Source organism: Gigantopelta aegis, chromosome 9 (assembly GCF_016097555.1).
Source record: "Gigantopelta aegis isolate Gae_Host chromosome 9, Gae_host_genome, whole genome shotgun sequence".
NCBI lineage: Eukaryota > Metazoa > Mollusca > Gastropoda > Neomphalida > Peltospiridae > Gigantopelta > Gigantopelta aegis.
This window is the reverse complement of record NC_054707.1, coordinates 68,941,335-68,968,019: the sequence shown is the minus strand read 5'-3', so window position 1 is coordinate 68,968,019 and position 26,685 is coordinate 68,941,335. Positions and strand designations below refer to the sequence as shown.

The 26,685-nt window shown below is 39.9% G+C and overlaps 1 protein-coding gene across 4 annotated transcripts; it reads left to right on the top strand.

Annotated features, from left to right (window-relative positions):
• Positions 1–25,523, top strand: LOC121381994 (major egg antigen-like). Of its 4 annotated transcripts, none has more exons than XM_041511453.1 (2): positions 1–738; positions 22,418–25,523. In XM_041511453.1, the coding sequence occupies exon 2, from the start codon at positions 22,445–22,447 to the stop codon at positions 23,411–23,413; it is 969 nt and encodes a 322-aa protein (XP_041367387.1). In that variant the 5' UTR covers positions 1–738; positions 22,418–22,444; the 3' UTR covers positions 23,414–25,523. The 4 variants fall into 4 exon arrangements, with proteins under 4 accessions (XP_041367387.1, XP_041367384.1, XP_041367383.1 ...); XM_041511450.1 differs by lacking the exon at positions 1–738 and adding an exon at positions 14,274–14,465; XM_041511449.1 differs by lacking the exon at positions 1–738 and adding an exon at positions 14,573–14,633.
• The last annotated feature ends 1,162 nt before the right edge of the window (positions 25,524–26,685 follow it).

Below are 26,685 nucleotides of genomic sequence, written 5' to 3'. Positions count from 1 at the left end.
TCAGCTCCAAACAAGATATAGAGGATTATAGGTGATGCAGTCTAAATCTGGAACAACCCCACACAAAACAAATGGTCTGACTTTTAGTTTTCCAAGTCATTCGAGAATAGACGTTGATTGCTTAATATAGCCGTGACCGGTGAACATAATGACCGGTATCTCAACTGGGTTTATTTGATTTAACATAGCTGTATAATATCTACAAAAAATTCAAGGGTTCGCGTAGTATTACGGCCTGTATGCTGTTTTGTGGTGATTGTTTGGCAGAGTGTGACATAAACAGAACTCAAGAGATTGTAGAGATATCCAACATTCCCTTAGCGAGTGGAGCATACTGCTTATCACCAGTCGAAGAGACGAATGCCACCTTGTACGCAAATAAGTCTACTAATACCTAACTATTCGGAGGTAATTCTAGTTCGCTAAACAGGCATCATAAGATATACAGGTCTTAAACGATTAATGCAGGATACTCTAAAAGTTGCTAACTAGACTGATACGGCCAAACCGATTAATACTGTATGCTGCAGAATTGCTAAAGAGACTGATAACGAATACTGCTTTTTATGTAGAATACCGCAAGTTTGCTGATACAGGATACCAACATACTGACACAGGATACCGCTGCAAGGTTGCGAAATTGATTGATACAGGATAGTGTTGCTAGACATATTGATACAGGATACTGCCAGGTCGCTAAAGTAATTCATACAGGATTTTTGTTCATTTAAGAAGAAGGTATGGCAATTATATAATATTTTTGTTTGTTTGAGTTTATTTGTTTGTTTGTGTATGTGTGTGTGCGATCGCGTTTGTGTGTGTGTGTGTGTGTGTGTGTGTGTGTGTGCGTGTGTGTTTGTGTGAGTGTCTTATACCAGCTTTCAGTGTGTACATGTGTGTGTGTGTGTGTGTGAGAGAGAGAGAGAGAGAGAGAGAGAGAGAGAGAGAGAGGACATATGATATTTCATGTGAGATTATGCATTACTGGATGGTCCCTAGTATACAGGAATGTACGTAACTTGTCCGTCCGTATAACTCTTTGGCCAGGCACTGTGCAGTGTATTACTCTTCGGTGCCAGAATGGCAAGTTTGCAATAGTCTATAACACTAGCAACCTTGAACCATGTCATACATTGATTTATCACCACTGACGAACCCTCAGTAGAGAGATGCCTATCGGTAAACGCTGCTAACGATATGGGCACGCCTGGAGGAGTAAACTGCTGTGCTTATACAGAACAGACGTTTCGGCGAAACCACAGGCATTGCTCCGGTCGTTAAATTAGCACGAGATTTGCTAAGACCCACAAAACGACTTTTGATCTGGATAATTTATATTTATTTCGGTTATTTTCCCCGCCAAATCTGTACTAACAAGACTCTATGTAGATGTACCACCTATCAAACTATCGAACTAATTTACGAGATAACTGAAGTAGTCGTCAAAGAAGCGTCCAAAAAACGTCATGGTCATGGTAACTTTTTCACGTGCGTGCATGCCACGAAAGCTTCACGCACGCCTGACACGGGCTTAATCTCTGAATTTCACCAGTGACTAAGTCCGGGCCAGGAGGGGGGGGGGGGGGGGTAAGTTTGAGGTGGGCGGAATTTGGAATAAAACATTTAGTGGTCGGTCAAAGACCTAAGTCCTAAAGAGAATAACCTGCGGTATCCTACACATGTCTGGACTGAGAAATTAAATCCAAAAGTATTTTTTAATGTTCGGCCTAAAAGGTTTTTAGAAGGTGATTTGAGCAATTGAACGGGCGCCAAAATAAAATGCGTTGGACTGTTTACAACAAAAATAAACATAAGAATTTTGAACCGCGGCCAAAAATTTTAAAGTCCAACTAAGCCCAAAAAAGGAGGTTACCTGTCCTAGGAGAGGTTGGCTACTTCGTCGGTGACGTTGGTGAGTCCATGAGGGTCGGCAGCAGATGTTGGCGCTGGCGCAGAGTTCGAACTACAGTGGAGAAGTCGGGGCCGCACACTGACAAAAATAAGAAACGATTATATTGCTGCTTTGTAGACTATAAAAAGGCTTTTGATTTTATAAATAGACAAAATTTTGTGGTACAGACTAAATAAACAGGGCATAGAAGGCAAAATGTTGGCAGTTATAAGCAGAGTTGTTTGATTTAAATCATTGATTTAAATCATGATTTAAATCACTGCAAAAAAAATATCAAAAGAAATCATGCATTTCGAATTTTTTTTTTATTATTATGTTTCATTTGATTTTTATGATTATTGCATTTATTTTTATTGATTATTTTGTAAACATGTGATTTATCAATTAACTTGCAGTACAAAAAATGAAGTGTTATTTAAAATCAATTGCTACTTACGCTAGATAATTATTTTTACATATATTTATAATTGAATTGCAATTAGATTTCAACACCATGTAGTCTAACAAGTCATACTGGTCAGTGACAATTCCCCCAAATCTATGGTTGGGATGATCCTGGGAGATCAACACAATGCTTCAATGTGGTAAATTGGACGAATTTGGGGATGCTCTAGAGTCAGATCTAACAGATGTGACTTGAAGTCACTGACTTCACGTGTCAAATCACCTTATATAGCCATCCTGGCTAAACACCAAGTACTTAAACATTAACTCAATAATCCCCAAAATGCATTTTGTTGCCTCATTTCTAGATGTTCGAGGTATTTCCTTTCAGAATGCAGTGAAGCTTCCAAATCGTGTATTTGATAGGGAGCAAGTATTCAATTCAGAAGCTCCAAATTAAAGTAAAAATTAAAAAAATCAAATAAATCCGATTTAAATAAAAGAAATCCGATTGTTGTTTTTTTGGGGGGTTTTTAAATCATGATTTTTTTCAACCCTGGTTATAAGATCTTTATATGACAACGTTAAATACTGTGTGAAATATAATAACGTAATTTCTGAGTATTTCGTGTGTGTAAACGGCCTATTGCAAGGTGAGGTGTTATCACCAATATTATTTTCTATGTATGTAAATGATTGTGAAATGCAATTCATATCAGACAATTGTCCATATATTGAAATACAAATGTTAAACGTATTTCTACTAATGTATGCGGATGACATGGTACTTCTTTCCGAGACGCCAGAAGGGTTACAGTCTATGTTAAATACCCTTGAATATTACACCACAAAATGGGATCTAACCGTTAATACAAATAAAACGAAAATAGTAGTCTTTTGAAATGGGGGTAAACTTAAAGATAACGAGAAATGAGATTATACGGGTCACCAGTTGGAGGTTGTAGACGAATTTAACTATCTTTGATTGTTGCTAAGTTATAATGGTAAATTTAATCGGGCACAGAAAAGACTGGCAGAACATGGACGTAAAGCACAACACTGGATCATGAATATTTGTAATAAGGACTATTTTAATACTGAAACGATGTTAGCGGTATTTGATACCTATGTAAATAGTGTTCTTAATTATGAATCGGAAGTCTGGGGTTTTCACTCAGCACACGACATTAAGAAAGTGCTTATACAATTTTGTAAACGTTCATTGGGTGTACATAACAGAACTTGTAATTACTTTGTTTATAGAGAATTGGGACGATTTCCACTAGCTATTATAAGAAAGCTGAGAATTTTTAAATACTGGATAAACCTTGGTAGTACCAGTAATTGTATTCTAAAAGCTGTGTACGAGGAAATGTAGGAGTATGGATTATTTGGCTAACGAATATTAAGCAGGAATTAGAAACGCTTAGGCTAATTTACCGTCTCTCTCTGTCTCTCTCAATCTCTCTCAATCTCTCTCCCTGTCTGTCTGTCTGTCTCTGTGTGTGTGTGTGTGTGTGTGTCTCTCTCTCTCTCTCTCTCTCTCTCTCTCTCTCTCTCTCTCTCTCTCTCTCTCTCTCTCTCTCTCTCTCTCTCTCTCACTCTCACTCTCTCTCTCTCTCCTTTAGTACAAAATCAACACTTCAGCACTTGTTCATTAGATTAGCATGTACACAGAGCTTGCCAAGTTCACAAAAGCAAACGATGTCATGAGATTCACAGATCTGTGCAATGATACAAAACAGATATTTCCGCATTGTTCTATCTGGCATTCTGCCGGAACATTTTCTGAACTAGTAGAGTTGCTTAAAATCTGCAAAACGTTGCCTGCTCATTACCTGGCTAGCTAGTGTGCATTTAACTACAAGTGGTTTCCCCATCCAACAGGTGACTCACTAACAGCTAGTTTTGTAGCATACGAGTGGCTTATCGCTATAATTAGATACAATTTTAACACATGTGTTAACAGAACTCAATTTAGTTCTGTTGTACGTTTACGCTAGTCCGAAATCAGACCTAGAAGATGGGGGTTTCTTTTTAGATTAATAACTGAATTCATATTTTGCTTATATATATATATATATATATATATATATATATACACTAAATGTAAGGAAGTGAACTATTGGACAACTATTGTTATGAACTGTAATCCTGCCAGAACGTTCTTGACTTGTTACTTCAATAAGAACAGGTAGAGCACTCGCTTGAGATGTTTGCGTCATAGGATCAAGTAACCTCAGTAGACCCATTCTCTGAGTGCCCCACGACTGGTATACAAAATGCAATGGTGTGTACTGTCCCGTCTGTGGGAAGGTGCATGTAAAAAGATCCCAGAATTACCAAATGTTTGGAAAGTTAAAGTTTGTTTTGTTTAACGACACCACTAGAGCACGTTGATATATTAACAAACGGCTATTGGATGTCAGACATAGTCTTAGAGAGAAAACCCGCTACATGTCCCATGGTAGCAAGGAATCCTCACAGACATGATAGCACATACCACAGCCTTTGATAAACCAGTCCTAGTGCACTGGCTGGAACAATAAATAGCCCAAAGGGCCCACCGATGGGGATCGATCCTAAACCAACCGCGCATGAGGCGCGCACTTTACCACTGAGCTACGTCCCGCCACTCAAATGTTTGACATCCAATAGCCAATGATTAATAAATCAATGTGCTCTAGTGCGTTCATTAAACAAAACAAACGTTTTTATTAAGAATAGGTGCATTAACGTGACGGAATCGTAACTTGTGTATTACTTTCCAAGAAACCGATATCCATGCATATAATATGATCTTCTGGCTGTTTTAGAGGCAGGCCAAACAGAAAAGCAATTAATGAAGGAAGAATTTGCTTAACGATATCTTAGCAATTTTACTGTGAGTCTTGGTCTTGGTGGTGAAAGAAGAAACCCGTTACTCATAAGCGTACTAGACGGAGGGGGGTGGGGTGGAGCAGGAGGGGCAACTCCCCCCCCCCCCCCCCCCAGTGTTGGAGCAAGACTTCAAATTCGGGCAAAAAATATACAGATATTCGGGGAAAATGTGCTAACCTGAGACCTTTTTACCATGTATTTCCATCATTCTACCCTGCACATTTGTTGTAATCCATGTAAAATTACGTAGTGATTTGTTTGGTAGTAATGCTAATGAATAAATGTTGTCATATAGATTCGGGCATTTTTCTTTAATTCGGGCAAAAGCAAATAGACATACGTATATTTTTTGCACAGTTCTTTACACTGTGTTTTCATTTACCTCTTAAAGTTTTATATTGATGTAGTGCATCACTTAATTTTTGCATTTACCATAGTTTGACATCCAATAGCTAGGGTGTCGTTAGACATTCATTCATTAATTTATTTATTCGTTCATTTTCTTCGTACGTAATGTCCGAATCCCTCCTCCCTCTCAGTGTGTACGTACGTTATGGATTGTCCCTAAACATATTCGTCTTCGTTTAATAATAGTAAGAAGATATTCCGATCATGCTAAAAAATCTAATTCAGACAATATTCCGACAATTGCTGTCACACTGATATTAATGTGAAATTCATTGGTGTTAAATAACGGTGAGTTCTCGCGCTAGAGCCCGCTATGTGGAACAACGCCTAATCAAAAGAGATCTAAGGAACCTAAATACCGACATCTCGTCGAGGCTAAACTTTTGACATTTTGAAAGTCGGCCTTCCCCAGCCATTGACTGTGCCAGCCTAAACATCGGGGTAACTGAACTTGGTAGGAACCGAAAGGAACTCGATTGCACAGGTTGTGAAGTCTTGATATCGGAGTATTCAAGACGTAACATGTGGATGCCCACACACCACGTGTTCAGCTCTCAAAACATTCCTTTCGAGCTAAAGAATTTAGATGGCGCCACAAATAGATAACCCTGTGTAGTCCAAACGATATTTGGGGAATTTAGTTTCTGACGTAATAGCGAAAAATAAGAAACAAAAAAGTTTATTTAAAAGAATGAGGTGATTAAGACTAGCATCCCAGAACAGAAACTAATGTTGATTTTTTAGTAGAACTATTTAAAATAATTTTGGCACCTTTTTGTGTTGATTGTAAATATATATCTAATACATTTATGTATACCGTAATTGTAAGCTTGGACTCCAGTGATTTGGAGGGGTATGTCAAAAGTGGTATTTTTTTATAGCATAACGCATACAGTGTAGTATACTAGTCGTTGATCATTGGGTAGAATAGGAAATATTATACACTGGCGTAGGAAGCCGGGGTGGGCTATATCTCCGCTTCACACTGGTCTACATCTCCACTTCACACTGGACTATATCTCCACTTCACACTCGGCTATATCTCCACTTCACACTCGGCTATATCTCCACTTCACATTGGTCCTCATACTGGTCTACATCTCCACTTCACACTGGCTACATCTCCACTTCACACTGGACAATATATCCACTTCACACTGGACTATATCTCCACTTCACACTCGGCTGTATCTCCACTTCACACTGGTCTACATCTCCACTTCACACTGGACTATATCTCCACTTCACACTGGACTATATATCCACTTCACACTGGTCTACATCTCCACTTCACATTGGACTATATCTCCACTTCACATTGGTCCTCACACTGGTCTACATCTCCACTTCACACTGGACTACATCTCCACTTCACACGGGTCTACGTCTCCACTTCACACTGGACTATATCTCCACTTCACACTGGTCTACATCTCCACTTCACACTGGTCTACATCTCCACTTCACACTGGACTATATCTCCACTTCACATTGGTCCTCACACTGGACTATATCTCCACTTCACACTGGGCTACATCTCCACTTCACACTGGTCTACATCTCCACTTCACACTGGGCTACATCTCCACTTCACACTGGTCTACATGTACATCTCCACTTCACACTGGGCTACATCTCCACTTCACACTGGTCTACATCTCCACTTCACATTGGGATACATCTCCACTTCACACTGGTCTACATCTCCACTTCACAACTTCACACTGGGCTACATCTCCACTTCACACTGGGCTACATCTCCACTTCACACTGGGCTACATCTCCACTTCACATTGGTCCTCATACTGGTCTACATCTCCACTTCACACTGGCTACATCTCCACTTCACACTGGACTATATATCCACTTCACACTGGACTATATCTCCACTTCACACTCGGCTATATCTCCACTTCACACTGGTCTACATCTCCACTTCACACTGGGCTACATCTCCACTTCACACTGGGCTACATCTCCACTTCACACTGGGCTATATCTCCACTTCACACTGGACTATATCTCCGCTTCACACTGGACTATATCTCCACTTCACACTGGTCTACATTTCCACTTCACACTGGGCTACATCTCCACTTTAGGTTGGGCTATTATAACCACTTCAGGCTGATCTATATCTCCACTTCACACTGGGCTACATCTCCACTTCACACTGGGCTACATCTCTACTTCACACTGGGCTACATCTCTACTTCACACTGGACTATATCTCCACTTCACACTGGACTATATCTCTACTTCACACTGGGCTACATCTCCACTTCACACTGGTCTACATCTCTACTTCACACTGGACTATATCTCTACTTCACACTGGACTATATCTCCACTTCACACTGGGCTACATCTCCACTTCACACTGGTCTACATCTCTACTTCACACTGGACTATATCTCCACTTCACACTGGGCTACATCTCTACTTCACACTGGGCTACATCTCTACTTCACACTGGACTATATCTCCACTTCACACTGGACTATATCTCTACTTCACACTGGGCTACATCTCTACTTCACACTGGACTATATCTCCACTTCACACTGGGCTACATCTCCACTTCACACTGGTCTACATCTCCACTTCACACTGGTCTACATCTCCACTTCACACTGAGCTATATCTCTACTTCACACTGGGCTACATCTCTACTTCACACTGGACTATATCTCCACTTTAGGTTGGGCTATTATAACCACTTCAGGCTGATCTATATCTCCACTTCACACTGGGCTACATCTCTACTTCACACTGGACTATATCTCCACTTCACACTGGGCTACATCTCCACTTCACACTGGTCTACATCTCCACTTCACACTGGGCTACATCTCTACTTCACACTGGGCTACATCTCTACTTCACACTGGTCTACATCTCCACTTCACACTGGTCTACATCTCCACTTCACACTGGTCTACATCTCCACTTCACACTGGTCTACATCTCCACTTCACACTGAGCTATATCTCTACTTCACACTGGGCTACATCTCTACTTCACACTGGTCTACATCTCCACTTCACACTGGTCTACATCTCCACTTCACACTGGTCTACATCTCCACTTCACACTGAGCTATATCTCCACTTCACACTGGGCTACATCTCCACTTCACACTGGTCTACATCTCCACTTCACACTGAGCTATATCTCTACTTCACACTGGGCTACATCTCTACTTCACACTGGTCTACATCTCCACTTCACACTGGTCTACATCTCCACTTCACACTGGTCTACATCTCCACTTCACACTGAGCTACATCTCTACTTCACACTGAGCTATATCTCCACTTCACACTGGGCTACATCTCCACTTCACACTGAGCTATATCTCCACTTCACACTGGGCTACATCTCCACTTCACACTGAGCTACATCTCCACTTCACACTGAGCTACATCTCTACTTCACACTGAGCTATATCTCCACTTCACACTGAGCTATATCTCCACTTCACACTGAGCTACATCTCCATTTCACACTGAGCTACATCTCTACTTCACACTGAGCTATATCTCCACTTCACACTGAGCTATATCTCCACTTCACACTGAGCTACATCTCTACTTCACACTGAGCTATATCTCTACTTCACACTGGGCTACATCTCCACTTCACACTGAGCTACATCTCTACTTCACACTGGACTATATCTCCACTTCACACTGGGCTACATCTCCACTTCACACTGGTCTACATCTCTACTTCACACTGGTCTACATCTCTACTTCACACTGGTCTACATCTCCACTTCACACTGAGCTACATCTCTACTTCACACTGGGCTACATCTCCACTTCACACTGGTCTACATCTCCACTTCACACTGGTCTACATCTCCACTTCACACTGGTCTACATCTCCACTTCACACTGAGCTACATCTCTACTTCACACTGGGCTACATCTCCACTTCACACTGAGCTACATCTCTACTTCACACTGGGCTACATCTCCACTTCACACTGAGCTACATCTCTACTTCACACTGGTCTATATCTCCACTTCACACTGGTCTACATCTCTACTTCACACTGAGCTACATCTCCACTTCACACTGGGCTACATCTCCACTTCACACTGAGCTACATCTCTACTTCACACTGGTCTACATCTCTACTTCACACTGAGCTACATCTCCACTTCACACTGGGCTACATCTCCACTTCACACTGAGCTACATCTCTACTTCACACTGGGCTACATCTCCACTTCACACTGAGCTACATCTCTACTTCACACTGGTCTATATCTCCACTTCACACTGGTCTACATCTCTACTTCACACTGGACTATATCTCCACTTTAGGTTGGGCTATTATAACCACTTTAGGCTGCGGTGCACTTTCATTTAGGCTGAGCTACAATCTCACTTCAGGCACTTCAATACTATTATGATTTTACATTACACACATTGCAGTTGTTTCATTATCCATTTAAATACCGTAATATCACCTAAAAGCGGAGTTTCAACAAATGGCCTTGAACTATTAAAACACTGGTGCACTTTTGATCTACAGAATGAATCCTTAATTTGTAAAGTTATATTTAAAAAGTTGATATCACGAGTGTATGTAAATTTGAATATCAGCTATTTGTTTTTCTGACTGACTGACAGGTCACGTGGGTAATGAAACCATCCATTTGTGTCTCTTTAAAATTTAAAAATGCGTTCAAGGTTTAATGTTTCAACTCGGAACATCATTCTTGAATACATAATGACCTGACTAAATATCACTATTATTTGTCAGCTTTCAGAATTATGTTAACTACATAATAGGAATAGTTAGATATTGTGCTGAGGTGTCATTGAGCAAACATTCCTTTCCTTTCCTATGTAACCGCAGACGTTTTATTGTTGCTGCTTTTTTTGCATGTGAGGGTGGGGTTTTTTCTTTTCTTTTCTTTCTCGCCCCTATCTCAATCACTGCAACAAAGCTACTACTGATTAAACATTATGCTGAGTGTCGTTAAAGAAATATGTTCCGCCGCTATCCCCACCGTTGCCAATAATTTATTAATTCTTCTGGCAATAATAAAAAATGTACGAACGGCTACCCCAGTCATTGTCAGTTACGATTAGAAATCTTTAGTATGAAAAGTGCAAGAAAGTGCAAGTGCATGCGTGTTTGATTCGGTCGAGATCATGCAAACGCTCCAGCACATCACTCGGTACATTAACGCAAGCGATGTGATCTAGTGGTACTGCATGTAATGATAAGCATGTGATGATAGGATACACCTGTCTCTCATTGGTGTAACTATATTAACTAGCAGTTTTACCAGGATCAGAGTTGTATTTGATAGGCTATTCGAGAAATGCTCAAACACTTATCTACACCTCATAGGACATGATCTAGCTCGGTCGGTGGCACGCGCTCGCTTCAGTTAACCGGCCTCGGTGGTGTCATGGTTAAGCCATCGAACCAAAGGCTGGTAGGTACAGGGTTCGCAGCCCGGTACCAGCTCCCACCTAGAGGGAGGTTTTAACGACTCAGTGGGTAGGTGTAAGACCACTAAACCCTCTTTTCTCTTACTAACCACTAACAACTAACCCACTGACCTGGACAGACAGCCCAGATAGCTGAGGTGTGTGTAACCAGGACAGCGTGCTTAAACCTTAATTAGATATAATCACGAAAATAAGTTGAAGTGAAATAAGTTAACCATTATCTATTTTTCCCATCCTAAGACAGGTCTATCAAAGGCAGTAGTATGTGCTGTCAGATCAGTGGGAAAATGCATATAAAAGATCCCAGGCTGTTAATGGGAATCAAAATTAAGCGAGTTTCCACTAAACCAATATGTCAGTATTATCAAGTGTTTGTCAATAGTAGCTGATGGTTAGTAGATCAGTTTGTATTAGAACTGTTAAACAAAACAAACTTTAATTTTAATAACACCTGGGCATATTTTAAACTCCTGTTATTTGGTGTGTCTAACATATGGTTATTCGACATTCGATCCAGCAAATACGAAAAGAAGATGCATCCACGTACAAAATATAGGTTGTTTTACATTTTTCTTCTGTTCAGATAGCCTCGACCCTTCTTTGATTTTCTAAAAAGGATTACTCTTACAAGAAAACCTCCAAGAATTACTGATCTGCGATAGAAGCCATAATCGATGCTAATTCTGGATATGCCTCGACAAAGTATCTCTGACCCTGCTTGAGTTGCAGTTTGCTACTGGTAATTACTGGCTTTTAAGTGCACATCTCAGTAACACATGTACAGCTGACTAGTTTCAGCTGCAGACTTATCTGCTTATTATCGATAATCAGTGCTTTCAAGTCAGTAATTAAAACGTGCAGCAACATCAGCAAAACCTTTTACAAAATGTTTTAAACGGCTTCAGAACGAATACGTGTAAATATTCAATAACGGGTCCAAGATCGTTTAGAAAAGAAGGGCAGGTTGGAGGAGTACAGTCAGGGTCAGACAGAATTGATTTTCATGAAAGATGTTTTGGATCGATAACATTTGGAAATTCATTATGCACCATAATTTATAGACTTTTCTATAAACTATTTAATGATTTTAAAAATAGAGTGGATTTCGTAAAAACGACAACACAGAGGCAGATATTTTAGTTATATGTTTTAATCCAATAATTTTGTAGTTTATTATCAAGAGAGAAGGCGGTGATGTCTTGCTGCACTTCTCCACTGAGATCTAAAACTCACTCTGAGCGGGACACGACACAGGGATGCTAACTCAGTACCTACCAGTAGTATGTCCAATAGCTTAACCACTGCACCACTTCTCTTAATCCAGTGTAACAAAGTAAAGACCTGCATGACCCCATTTACTTTGCGGTCACTGTTGATCCTGTAGGCCGTGCCCCGTTCAATCTAACAGCAAGGAAAACCAATTGGTTTTGATCAATAATGGACGGTATTTCTGGATTTAGAACCATTGTGGCTAATTGCATGGAACGTAATTGGTTTGCCAGTGTCCGTTCGCTTTCATTCTTAAGCAGGTTCTCTTCAAATATTATCTTTATCTAGAAAGTGGCTATCATTCGAACATCGTTTGTTTGCAATAGATGGAGGACACTTCACTTTGATAGCATTACATTTAAAATAACGTTAACTGGGTGTTTTTCATTTTGCGTTTCAAAGTTAATACCATAAATTATAAGCCATGGGCATTTTGGTGCACAAAAAATAGAGGTTACCGATTATGGCATGACGTCAACTAAAAACAAAAGAATACATTTTCTAAAGTACGCTCCAACACTGGAGAAAAATGAATTGTGGATCCAATTGTTCTTTTACTGTTACCAATTATTTTGTAGTTTAATGTTCAAGACATATTAGGGTTTCTCAAAAACGTAATGTAGAGTTGTGGGGTGTTGCACGAGGACCCTATACAGGCCAGGGGCGAAACGTGGCAAAGTGGTAAGGCGCACGTCTGATGCGCGGTCGGTCTAGGATCGATCATCGTCGGTGGGCCCATTGGGCTATTTCTCGTTCCAGCCAGTGCACCACGACTGGTATATCAAAGGCCGTGGTATGCGCTATCCTGTCTGTGGGATGGTGCATATAAACGATCCCTTGCTATTAATGGAAAAATGTAGCGGGTTTCCTCTCTATGACTGTGTCAAAATGACCATATGTTTGACATCCAATAGCCGATGATTAATAAATCAATGTGCTCTAGTGGTGTCGTTAAACAAAACAAACTTTCTTTCTATGACCATTACGAATGATTAGAATACTTCCAATTTGAAGAATAAGGGGAATCAGCTTTCAAACATATATAAGGCTTCTCAGAAGGTAGATCATATTCAATAATTGAGGGACCAAACAACAGTGAACTGTGCCCACTGTTCCTGCATACACCCTATGCAGCTACAACCGTCCCATTCGGTGCATTTTGTTTTAAAGTCAAATATTTTAAACAAACATTCGTAACTAATCTCGTCTGCTTTGTTTAACACGTAACATGTGTTTTCGTTTTTGTACGCGAATTTGACTGATGCATTTGTTTTGCAACATTGATTCTGGTTGTGTACAATCCTTCCCTCGAACTCCAAAGTATCTTTAAAAATCATTGTTTGTTGAACACCTTTGGTCCGTGGCTTTGCTTAGCATACCTAGCACACCTACTGTTCAGTCCTGCCATTCTTGTCCTGACCCGCCCTTCACTCTCGACCGACTTGCCTTACCCTCTTCGCCTGACATCTTGGTTTTCCTCACCCTTGCTCTTGCCTTGCTTTGCCCTGCCTTGTTACATTTCTCAGGCCAGTAGGAACCCGGGACCAGGGAGGAGGGTCCTTACTTGACACCCAAAACGTTTTTGTTGTTGTTGTCCATTTAGGTATAAAACCCCAAAGCAATATGCTTGAGGCCCCGCTATAGCGTGTACATCAAACATCACACATCGTAGGCGTTTGTGCAGGGGGAAGGGAGTTAATGTTTTACGGGGTAATATGACTCGACCCCCACTAAAAAAAACTTCAATCGCCACAGTACACCCCCCCCCCCCCCCCCCCCCCCCCCCCCCCCCCATTTCCTGCAAATGTTCTGCACAAGGGCCTGTATCATTCCTACCGGCCTGTTTCTGTGTTTTAAGGCTAATACTGTGCGGCGTCCCGTAAAATGGGATCAATACACAGGACACAGGAAACCCAGTTAGAACTTTACTGCGCGTGGAAAATCGGGAAATGTCAGAGAACCAGCGGCTGACCGCACACCAAGGTTAGTGGTTTACCAGTGCCGTTATGTCACGCTGTTCTATGAAGTAATAGGCGCATCGTCTGGAATGTTCTTCAGCTGAGAGCGCGTGGAGTTTTGCCAGACAAACATAACCAGGCATTCCCTACAGCTGTCAAGGAATGGGTATTCACCGGTATGTACATTCAATATCAAATGTGTTGGGGCAAAATTATTGCAGCGCACACTCGTGGTATCGATATTTCTAAAGCTCTGTTCCAAAACAACATATGTGACGTGTTTCCGGTGACAGGTGAGCGATAAACGCAATGATTTTGGATGTACCTGCATACGTATCCAGATGGTTGGTATTTTCAGATTAATTTAATGCATGACCCATGGGATTTGCAGGTGCATTAGATGCAGTTGTTATGGCAGATATACATTCCAAATGCTGTAAGGTTTGCAAACGATTTGGGGATCGAGTATGTTGTTTTTTGTAATATACGGTTTGAAAGACCCGTATAAGAAAACCTTACTTACAAACAACCACACGTGAATGAGTTTGTGGCAGTTAACTTAGAGGGAGCTTTTCCCTTTAGATATAACAAACCTTCATATATATTCCGCCATATAGGTTAACCGTTTGCATAATGAAAATCAGGGAAACTGCAAAGGTTACTGCGTATTTCGAATTCGTTAGGCAAGGTCCTATATTCCGCATCTAATAATACACGAATGCCAGCGAGGGTCAAAAGTATAACTGCATATATTTGTAAATCTCTTGATAACAGTTAACTGGTGTTACAATTCAGACACATCTTAAAACGCTTGACAATGGTTAGGGTGTCTTCACATTTTGTACCCAAAGAGCTTCTCAAGGTCATTTATCGCTTTCTAATGAGTGACATAATTTATAAAATAGACATCAGCCATAGATATCGCAAAAACACAGCACACCACCCACTATCCACCATGTCGAGTGACACATTCAGTATTTACTTTTGTTATACGGGAAACGCAAATAACAATCGGTAATACAAACATCACTATCAGTAGGTGCGGGTACATTTACAGACAACGACCTTGGATTTGGCACGCTTTTTTATTTCCGTTGGAATTGAGCCAAGGTTAACTAGTAGCACTGGAATTGGTCAGTGTATCATATAGCACTGTAATGTGTTCCTTTTAAACCGGGTGTCTAGATAGGAGGAAATGGAATGTTTGGCTGACGACAGCCCAGTCCATTATTTAATAAACGAGACATTTGGTTTATCTGTGGATGCTATTTACTAAACACTAAATAGAGTGTGATTTAGTTAACGACACCACTAGAGCACATTGATTTATAAGTCATCGGCTGTTGAATGTCAAACATTTGAAAAGTTTGACGTATCCGTAAAGAGGAAACCCGCTACATTTTTCTATTATGATTAATAGCAAGGGATTTTTATATGCACCACCCCACAGACATGGGTGATGCACATACCACGGCCTTTGATATACCAGTCGTGGTGCACTGGCTGGAACGAGATAGAGCCCAATGGGACCATCGGCGGGGATCGATCTTAGACTGACCACGCATCAGGCGGACGCTTTACCACTGGGCTACGTCCCGCTCAGTTACTAAATAGATTTGTGACACATAATATAGTGCAAATGTGAAGGAAGTAGCATCCTTCTTTTCATGCAGGCAACGTTTTGAGGATTAGCAGGCAGTGGTCTTCTGTATTCAGTTTCCTCATATAAATCCGTGTTTTGTTGAGGCAGGAATAGATGTTATGTCCTCTCGCATATCAGTCTGGTTAAAGAAGAAACTGACTAAATTTTGGGTAGTGTACAGTTTGATGATTAGCATGTCATGGACAGATTTCTCTAACGACATCATACCATATTGTTTAATCAGCAGTTAGGCATGTAAATGGTCTATCATATGGTAATTACGTCACATGGTTTAGAGAAAGAGGAGAGAACCCCGTTGCTGTCTCACAGACGTATTCCGTTTATTGGGCCCAAGATGAGAACATATGGGAAAAGTCTTATTCACAAAATAATATTATTCCTTTGTATCTTTAGCGTGTTCACCGCCAAATGGACAGACCGCCAGTTCTGTATTACGCCTTACCAGCGATGGGGCAAATATTTTAGTGCAGGTCTCAACATGGGTGCCATCCCCGAACCACAGGTTGTCTGCAGTAACGTAAACACCTTTCAAATCTAACATTTCATTCACTTAGGTTTTGAGGAGCCGGTCAAGATATGGGTCCGGGGCCCGCTATCATCCGCCATCTTAAAACACCCACGTTGCCTATTTTCGCCACAATATCGGATTAAGTGGGGGGTTTTGTTGTGCAAATGGAAGGTGCATAACAATGATCCTTCGAATCTGTGTTTCATTAAAAAAATAATAATAATAATAAAACTAAACAGTATACGTAGCCTACCCCTGTACCGTCCCTGGATCCGCTACTGAAGCAATTTAAAACACAACAGAGAGAGGTATGCGCCTGCAAACCTTGGGGTATTTACGTTTTATAGCCACTGTTTGCCTACATTTCCACCTTTTAGCGTTCGGTGAACTCCAACTTTTACACAGGACTACACAACCAAGTGCTCGTTTAGAAGTAATAAGACACGGCAGTCTTGGAAGCGATCGTATTGAGGAAATTGTTTTCACAACCCATCAGTACATAGAATGGAGTAATTTGGCATATATTGCATTAATTTGCCTCAGACCCAGTCAACATAAAGCATAGCAACACACACGCGCGCACATGCACACACATACACAGAGAGACCGGCAGAGACCAGACAGCAATGACAATCCAGTCAAACACACACACACACACACGTAACTCTCTCACACACACACACACATTTACTCTCTCACACACACACTCATACACTAATACACAAACACACACACACACACACACACACACACACACAAAGCGCGCGTGTGCGTATGCACACTCTGTCTCTCTCTCTCTGTCTCTCTCTCTCCCTCTCTCTCTCTCTCTCTCTCCCTCTCTCTCTCTCTCTCACACACACACACACACACACACCACATATTCACTCTCTCACAAACACACACACACACACACACGCACACACACACACAAAGCGCGCGTTTGCATATGCACACACACACACGCACGTACGCACGCACAGACACACACACTCACAAAGCGCGCGTGTGCACATACACGGAGACAGACAGAAAAGGAGAGAGACCGTTATACACATACACACACACACACACACACACACACACACACAGAGAGAGAGAGAGAGAGAGAGAGAGAGAGAGAGAGAGAGAGAGAGAGAGAGAGAGAGAGAGAGCAAACATAATATTTACAATTGTGATATCCATGACGATGCAATCTTTCATAAACATTTTTGTATCTATATCTACCGTTCTGCAGCCAAATATTTTATTTCGAGGTATGAAAAACAGTTCCGTGTTAACGAAACAATGTTGAGCAACAAACAAACAAGTGAAACAACGCACGGAACGCTTCCCGTACAAATATATCACAAAACGCGATAGATCGGCGACCTTTTCGATGCCACGCCTATAACCATCTCAGTATGAAAAACGGGCTACAAACGGATGGTTGTGTGTACTGTTATCTGCCGGGATAACCCTATATTCACAATACACAGAGCAGTGTGTTTTCTGTCTTAGTTTATTGTATATAGTCTGTAAAAAAACAGAGACCTTCCGAAAGCAGTACATTGTATGAGTTAACGAAGGTAAGTGACTGTCTGCATGCAGCGTGTATATCAAATGGCGTGATGTGTTTTATACCGTTCCTAGTATGTGTATGTGTATTTGTATGTACTTGTTATGAACGAACGTTTCATCGCAGACCCGGATATATATAACGTGTTCTTGTTAGACTATTGTTCAGTGACCGTCATTGTACATTGTACATAATGCATGAATAAATAAATGGAATAAATGAATTAAGTAATTAACAAATGAAAGAATTAATGAATTAACTAATGAAAGAAGGACTGAAAGAATGATTGGAGGATACTGAATGAACGAACAACTGACTGAATGACTGACTGAATAAATGATTGAATGATTGATTACATGAACGAATGATTACAATTTAACGACACCCCAGCGCACGTGGTGTTACGGTTACATTAATGAAAGAACTACGTATACAGACCCATGATTATAACATAACAACTTAAACATTATTATTATTTTTAAAGCTAGATACGAAACCTCTGAATATCATATTATTTTAACCATGATGAAACCACCCCAATAGACAACAGACACATACTAGCTTTTAACGCCCACACGACAGGAAATCTTTACTTGATACAGAATATAACAGCTGCTAAAGATTTATGGTCACAATCTTCTTCTTTCTTGAAACTATTTGCTCAACATTAAATTCACCTGCACATCATGTTTCTAACGAATGTGATTTGTGTGCCCAAAGATTCATTATTACGCAAAAGGCGACCGCAAATCCGGCGTAGACATTTTTCTTGTCTGAGTGTTCTTCCAAAATAAATATGAGAGTCAGTGCATGAGTTCTGTCCGATAAATCAATCGCAGACTTTGTTCCTTAGATAACCATAGCTTACACAGGAAACGAAGGCTGCGAGATACGTTTCACAACACGATAAATAGCACATACGTATATGGCACAATAACTCGAGATATTTTAGGTGAAACTCGTACACAAATTTAAAGTGAAATATATTTTAAGCAAAACATATGTTGTGTTACTTATATATTTATAGCAACAGCTATTTTGGATAACCGGCTTTGAATTGATTTTTTTTTCTTAAACCTACTCTTTGGCACATTTCAGCTGTTACTTTCAAGTCCATGGCAACGATAAGAAAGGTTGTGAACTAATAACAACAATGTGCTAACGTTGGTTTCCAGTGTTTGGGTGTGATTGTGGCACATAATAGTAAACTTCGTAGGTATTTTACACACACACACACACACACACACACGCACACGCACACGCACGCATTAAATCCCATAAAACAACAACTTGAATATGATTATTTCACCCCACTGAGCATATTTTCTTTGGCATTGCTTTCTACGTGTTTTCAAAGCCATTGTAAGTGACTAGCGTACATTTGTTTATCCATAGTGTATATGTATAAAGGTTAGATGACCTAACATTCGTATTTTCTCAGATTTGGAGCCAAGCGCAAACATTTAAGGTAGACTTACAATTATTTTTACGTCATAACACAGTGGAGTCAGACCCCCCTCCCCCCCCCCCCCTCCCCCTCCACACACACACTGTTTCCACTCTTCCAATATCAAGCAAAAGAAACACACCATTATCCAGAAAAGCCTGTCATAATGTCACATAAACATTACTACTAGGTGCACCACTGGTTATTGTAAACACTCTGGTATTTGCATGTAACGTCAAATGGAACAAGACAGTCGAAGCGTCAAGATAGGATTTTATATGTTTGCTGAAGTGAACCCGACGCAAATGAACACTGTATCTGGGTTTCATCACGTACGGCATATTTCGATCGATTAGTAATTGTAATCGATACTTTACGATCGTTTCGTTGTAGACTGTGTTAATCTACATCACGTTGTAGCGGTAGTCAAGAGAGATTATATGCATTTTGCCGGTCGTCCTTCTGGCCAGGGTGTTTTTCATTTAAAACGGAAAGCATTCGTTGTAATATTGAAGGCTCAAGAAAATGGGATGATAATAAAGACGACCATGTTGATGATTAAAATTATGATGATGATTATGATGACAACGACGAGGGTAATGGTTGTTGTTGTTGTGGTGGTAGTAATGACGATGGTTATAATGATGATGATGATGATGATGATTATATTGATGTTGACGATGAAGATGATAATAAGTTTGATAGTGATTGTGATGATAATGATGATCATGAAGATGATGATTATTTATTTTCATATTTATATCCAGTTAACATCAAAGCAAAAAGCCCTAGCATCCTGAAGAATGAGTTCGTATTAGAATGAAAACCTGAAGCCGACACATGAGGTCCTTTACATATTTTTCTCCACATATCGAACATTATGGCTTTCCCCAACATGTTGGTCTATTAACACTGGTCGATATATAAAGCTTACATCTTCCCATTGATGGAAGAAACATTTTTATTAGGCAGAATTTGTCAGATGATGAACCATCCTCCGAATAACGTAATTTGCACATTATTCGTTATATCGGCATACAGACTACGTGTTGGTATACACATTAGTCTCTGTAAAGCTTTATTTCATATTATATATATATATAATTTTTTAATGATTTGTCTATTTTTATATTTATATTATATGTTCAAAAGCCACTGAACATATGATATAAATATAAAATAGACAAATCATTAAAAATAAATATAAAACATGAAATAAAGCTTGACAGAGACAAACATATTCGGTCCAGGTATACATATGTAATTACAGAACTGACATGTATAGACATATGTCTTCTACATATAAAATTTTGAAATTGGTATGGTGAACGGGTGAAGAAGGTTACCGTTTTGTTTGGCCGTCCTCCATCGTGAGAGCGAGAGTTATCTTAATTGTAGATTACGAAAATGAGGGGCCGAATTTACACCGGCTGTTTTTAACTTACACACATGTAACTACATACATTTACAATGGTTAAACACCTGCGTCTAAGAGAAGAAGAAAAAACCAAGCTTCGTAAATTCGGCCCGAGGTTTGTTAGAACAGTATGATCTCCTTGAGTTAGTAGACAATTGGCCATAGCGTCTTCACCATTCCAAAAGATTCTTCACAACCAGCATATCAAAAGTGTTGTTATAAGTTGTCCTATTAGCTGTAATGGATTGTTTTACCATTTACTTTTACCATATACCTGCAACTGCACAAATCTGTTCTGTTTGGCATCCATAAGACGTGTTAGCAATGACCCTAGGGATTTCTTCCCATATGGCACGTAGGTTATTGAATTACAGGTGCAATTTTCAACATCGGCGGTTTTAGCGTTATTAGCTGAACGTCTGGAGAACACATGCTGACATCAGGGTTAATATTCCGTTATAAATGCATATCAGTTTCATATTTATGTTAGACTGAAACATCAAAAGGTGCACAGCAGGATTTATTCTCTTTTTTATCATGTATTATTGCTTTACTTTTTAAAATTATTTTGGGGGGACTGGGGTTTCAACAGAATTCATGTCTGTCTTAGATTTTCCATTTATGTTGCAATTAGGCTACAGACAAATCTGCTCTAGTAGTCACCTGCATTAACCAGTCACCTGTGTTAAAAGAGCACATATTGATAAACTTAAATCGTCTAATATTGTACAAACTGACCTGTACTAAGCAGCCGCTTGTCATAAAAGGCTCTTTGGTGGCTGATTAACACAGGTTTGACCTTATTTAATTAAATAAATCAAATTATGTATTAACCTCACTATAAAGCTTCAACGTTACGGTAGCAGATTTAACATAAAGATTTACCTTGGTATTTGCTTGAAGACAATAATTCATACAGTTATTTCTACAAAGTTGTTCTTATAATATGTGAGAGAAACTTTGTAATATTACAGTAGACAAGGTTGACGACTAGGTAAGTTCGGCATGCAGTAATGTGTAACCACTGTAACCACTGAGTAGCGAATGTTTCAGAATAGTAACCTTGCGAGACGTAACCTCTTCTTCACGCCATGCCGCGCCATTAGTGTATCCACGTTTATTGTGTCCCCGTGGAGTTCACATATTCGGTTTAACCTGCGCTGGTTCATCAAGTGGGTATCCAGATAACGGCAGTAGTACTTCAGATTTTTGGCCTATCGCATTCCTAACTAAACGTATTTCGTACGTGCAAACATCTGCAGAATATAGAAACTAATGGAAATATGGCGATAACGAAAAATATAAATTTGTGTTTATTTTTTAAAGAAACAAAGTTTGATCACTGTGTTAATGGAAAGTACTCAATTAGAATTTATTATCCATTATTTTTATGTTCTGTATTGGTATATAATATAATTTTATAATATCAGTCGCATTTTGCATAATGAATGCATGTATATGTGAATGTTTTTTATGATTATTAATCGGGTGTAAATACATATTTAAAATACTATGATCTTTTAATTTAATTTTTGTAGAGATCCGCTGCTATTCCCGAACCCATCATGGCGCGCTTTCGTTCCGAACTTCACATTCCAATTCAGCGAGATGACATGAATTTCCAGGACCGCCAGCTAAAACTGTGGGGAGACATGGAATCCAGGATGGAACAGCGCCGCAAGGAATGGGAGCACGAATTTGATAGAATGAGACAGGACTTCTTCACCCTCAAACCAACAGAGAAAGCGGCACCCCTCAGTCCAAATAAAATTCAAAACGTGCAGTCTGTTTTTGACATGGACAGCGAAGGTCGGCCGAGATTTAAGGTCAGGTTTGAAGTGAGCGAGTTCAAGCCGGACGAGATACAGGTCAAAGTTCAGGAGAGTAAGATCGTTGTCAATGCCAAGCACGAGGAGAAAAATGACAATTACACAGTGTGCAGAGAATACAGCCGACAGGTGGACATCCCTAGCAACGTGAATGCTGAAAAACTACAATGTCTTTTAAGCAAGGACGGCGTCTTGACCATCGATGGTCCAGTAGTGGATGACATCATGAGCAAGGAGATCTTCCTCCCCATCAAATCAACAGACACTGCGATGAGGCCTTTAGGAGTTGCCACAGCGGTGAAAAATCCCATCGTAACACTGCCTGATGGAAGTAAAAAGCTCCAGCTTCAGGTCGATGTCGGGGAATTCAATCCAGACGAAATTGTGGTTAAGACCATGGAACGAAAACTGATCGTGCACGCTGAACACGAAGAAAAACTGGCTAACCGAACTCTGCACAAGGAATTTAATAAGGAATACGATCTGCCGGAAAGTGTCGATCCTGGTAGTATTACTGCTTATATCGGGGAGGACAAGAAACTGACGATAGAAGCGCCCATCAAGCCCCCCGTCGAGAGGAGGAAGAGCTACACGGTTACCCAAAGCCAGAACGTCAGGAAGGTGGCGGTCAGCAAGGAATCGTCTGTGACGATCACAGACAGCCAGAACAGGCCAATGGTAACGATCAGCGTCCACAGGAAGTAAATTATATAACGTGCTGCATACAACAACTTCAGTTATGTGCCATTTTCATGCTGCTGTTGCTAACTTTACGTCAGAAAGAGGTGCAAGGTTTTTAAAATATTACATCATAACAGAAAGTGGTGTTTGTTTGAAGATCAAGTGAACTGGAGATCAAGTGAACCGGGGAAAAGGTTTCGAACTGGCACAATGGTCGCTTTAATAGCAAAGTGATACTCGCTCGCATAATACACACAGTCAAACGTGTTAAGCAGCTACATTAGTGAGTTAAAAGTGTTATATCTCAGACGATTGGTTGGTTAGTACATATCTGTTAATACTGTAGCAAAGAGTGTGACTAGGAAGGTGGTCGCTTAGGAAATATGGCTGCTTAACAGAGGTGGCCTCATGGTCAGGTTTGACTGGTTATATCTACAACGACTTTAGCATGTGTATTATTGATGCCGAATCTGATGGTATGGGTATGAATAATATATGATTAATTTTAGCTTCATCTGCTCTACAAGGCCAGGATGGCCAGGATCGACGCTGCTAAGATATAATGTTGGTATTCGGCGGTACCACGGTGAACTGGTTTTCGTCACATTTTGTTCCGTGTTAATGTGAGGCTGATATTTCGCCACATCGCTGCAGAACCACCGAAACGCCAAAACATCCATTGTACTGTTGGGAGTAATAATCGGGATAGTGCTGCTGCACATACCTGCTATTTGTGTACCTGTTTGTTTATTTGGGAAGTCTCTAGTTTTCTGTACTTGTTTTTCTTGCATCAGTGTACTTGCTGGAATGTACGTACGAATGTGGCATTTCCTTCGCGGCATTGTGTCTGCGAAACATGTGAGCCCGGAAGTATTAGTGGTGTGCGTGCGCATAGCATGTGTCTGCGAAACATTAGGTAAACAAAACACACATTTTATTATAAATCTATCAAACAGGTAGAGTGAAAGTATGTAGCGCTTTTGATATTTTAATTTACAAAATGGGCATAGCATTTGTAATTATTTATACGACATTTGGATATAATGGTTTAACGAGTTTAATGTACACAGAAATACATTTTATAGAAAGTAGAAGGGATATAGCTCAAATGAAGTAAGGAAACATTGCAAAGGTTTTTTTTTAAATTAATTGTAATTGTGTATAAAACAAATGTATAGAGCATGTTAATATCCCTTTCTCTGTAAAACGATCTTCTATAGTGTAACGGCAAACTTCTTCAGGAGTTCATTATGTACTTTTTATTGTTGGAAAAAAGGGAGAAAACAAAGAAGAAAAAACCCACAAGTTAATTACACAACAACAAAACACTTCACATACCAGCATGCACTGCAGAATTGAAGATTCAATCAAGAGAAACAACCATGTACTTCAATCGATACTTTCTTCTATAGCTGTTTACACTGGGAAAGTTCTAAAACTTGTTTTCAATTTTAATCTTGGCAGCTGCCACAGAATCTATTTTTGGACTTTTCGGCATGTTGTAAGAAGATAAAAACAGTTTTTATACTCTTCTACATATACCGAACCATGCGTGTGGTTATTTTGATCTTCACAAAACTGCAGAATTGCAAGAAGGAAATGGTTGTTTAAGATGGGTCATTAGATTGGCATGAAATGGTAATTCATCTTTTGATACATTTTGTTTATTGCAGTAGTCGTTGCTTTATATGGCTCTGTAATACAATATTTTCAGTTTAGCTCCGTGTTTATTTGTTTTGATATTTTGTTAAATAATTTTGTTTTGGTTTGTTTTAGCTTCCTTTTAAAGAAATATAATAGTTTACTCAAGAAAAGATGAAGAAATCATGAAAAGAGTTAACTGATGTGGTTAACAATGTTATATTCCCGGCTTGAACACAAACTGATAAAGGTACATGATGTTTTTTTAAAGGGTTTTTTCATGATACAATGGTAAAATTATACACTGTCAAAAATGGACCTAAAATGTTAACAAGATATTGACAATTTTAAGAGACGGATGGGATTCAAACAAACATCAAAGAAATCTAATATTCGCGTTCCTTTCCTTGTATATGTATATGTTTAAGTCGGGCGTATTTCGCATCACCTTGGCAACAACAGTCTGATTAGCACATTAAATACTGAAGTATTACTGACTCGCCATATATAGGGTTTTTTCTCTCCTAGATTACTGATGATGATATTTGTTAATCTACTGGCATATAACACACCTAAACAATATAAACGTTTAAAGGGCGTAACAGAAGCCGTAACGTACATGTTGATTACGACTCTGCCATTAGCATATTCAATAACGTATCTGTGCGCAAGACTGATTCCAAAAGACGTTGTGATGGGGTATGCAGTCATGATTCACTGCCAGGTGCTTTGTTTACAGAAGGCTGCTAATGATGACCACGATATACAGTTCCAACATTGTCTTTAGGAGGCCTCTCACTTCCATAGCGCGCCAGTACAGATATCAATACCTTTCTACGGATTTCATAAATAAAGAGAAGTCTGAATGCGTACACAGATGTACATATATAAAAATATTTAAAGCCAGGGACTGTAAATATTTTACAGAAATGTTATTCAAATTATTATTAACTTATTCTAATAATATATATATATATATATATCGTTCACTTGGCAACTGCTGTTAAAGTTTGTTTCATTTGTCGACATCACTAGAAAGAAAGAAAGAAATGTTTTATTTAACGACGTACTCAACACATTTTATTTACGGTTATATGGCGTCAGACATATGGTTAAAGACCACACAGATTTTGAGAGGAAACCCGCTGTCGCCACTACATGGGCTACTCTTCCGATTAGCAGCAAGGGATCTTTTATTTGCGCTTCCCACAGGCAGGATAGCACAAACCATGGCCTTTGTTGAACCAGTTATGGATCACTGGTCGGTGCAAGTGGTTTACACCTACCCACTGAGCCTTGCGGAGCACTCACTCAGGGTTTGGAGTCGGTATCTGGATTAAAAATCCCATGCCTCGACTGGGATCCGAACCCAGTACCTACCAGCCTGTAGACCGATGGCCTACCACGACGTCACCGAGGCCGGTACATCACTAGAGCACATTGGTTTATTAATAATCGGCTATTGTATTTCAAACATTTGGTAACTAACACGTACATGTAGTCATCAGAGGAAACCCGATACATTTTTCCATTAGCAGCCAGGGATCCTTCATATGCACAGACATGACAGCACATACCACGGTATTTGATATACCAGTCGTCAGGTACTGGTATGGACGGGGGTGGGGGGTGGGGGTGGAATCGGTGACATCTAC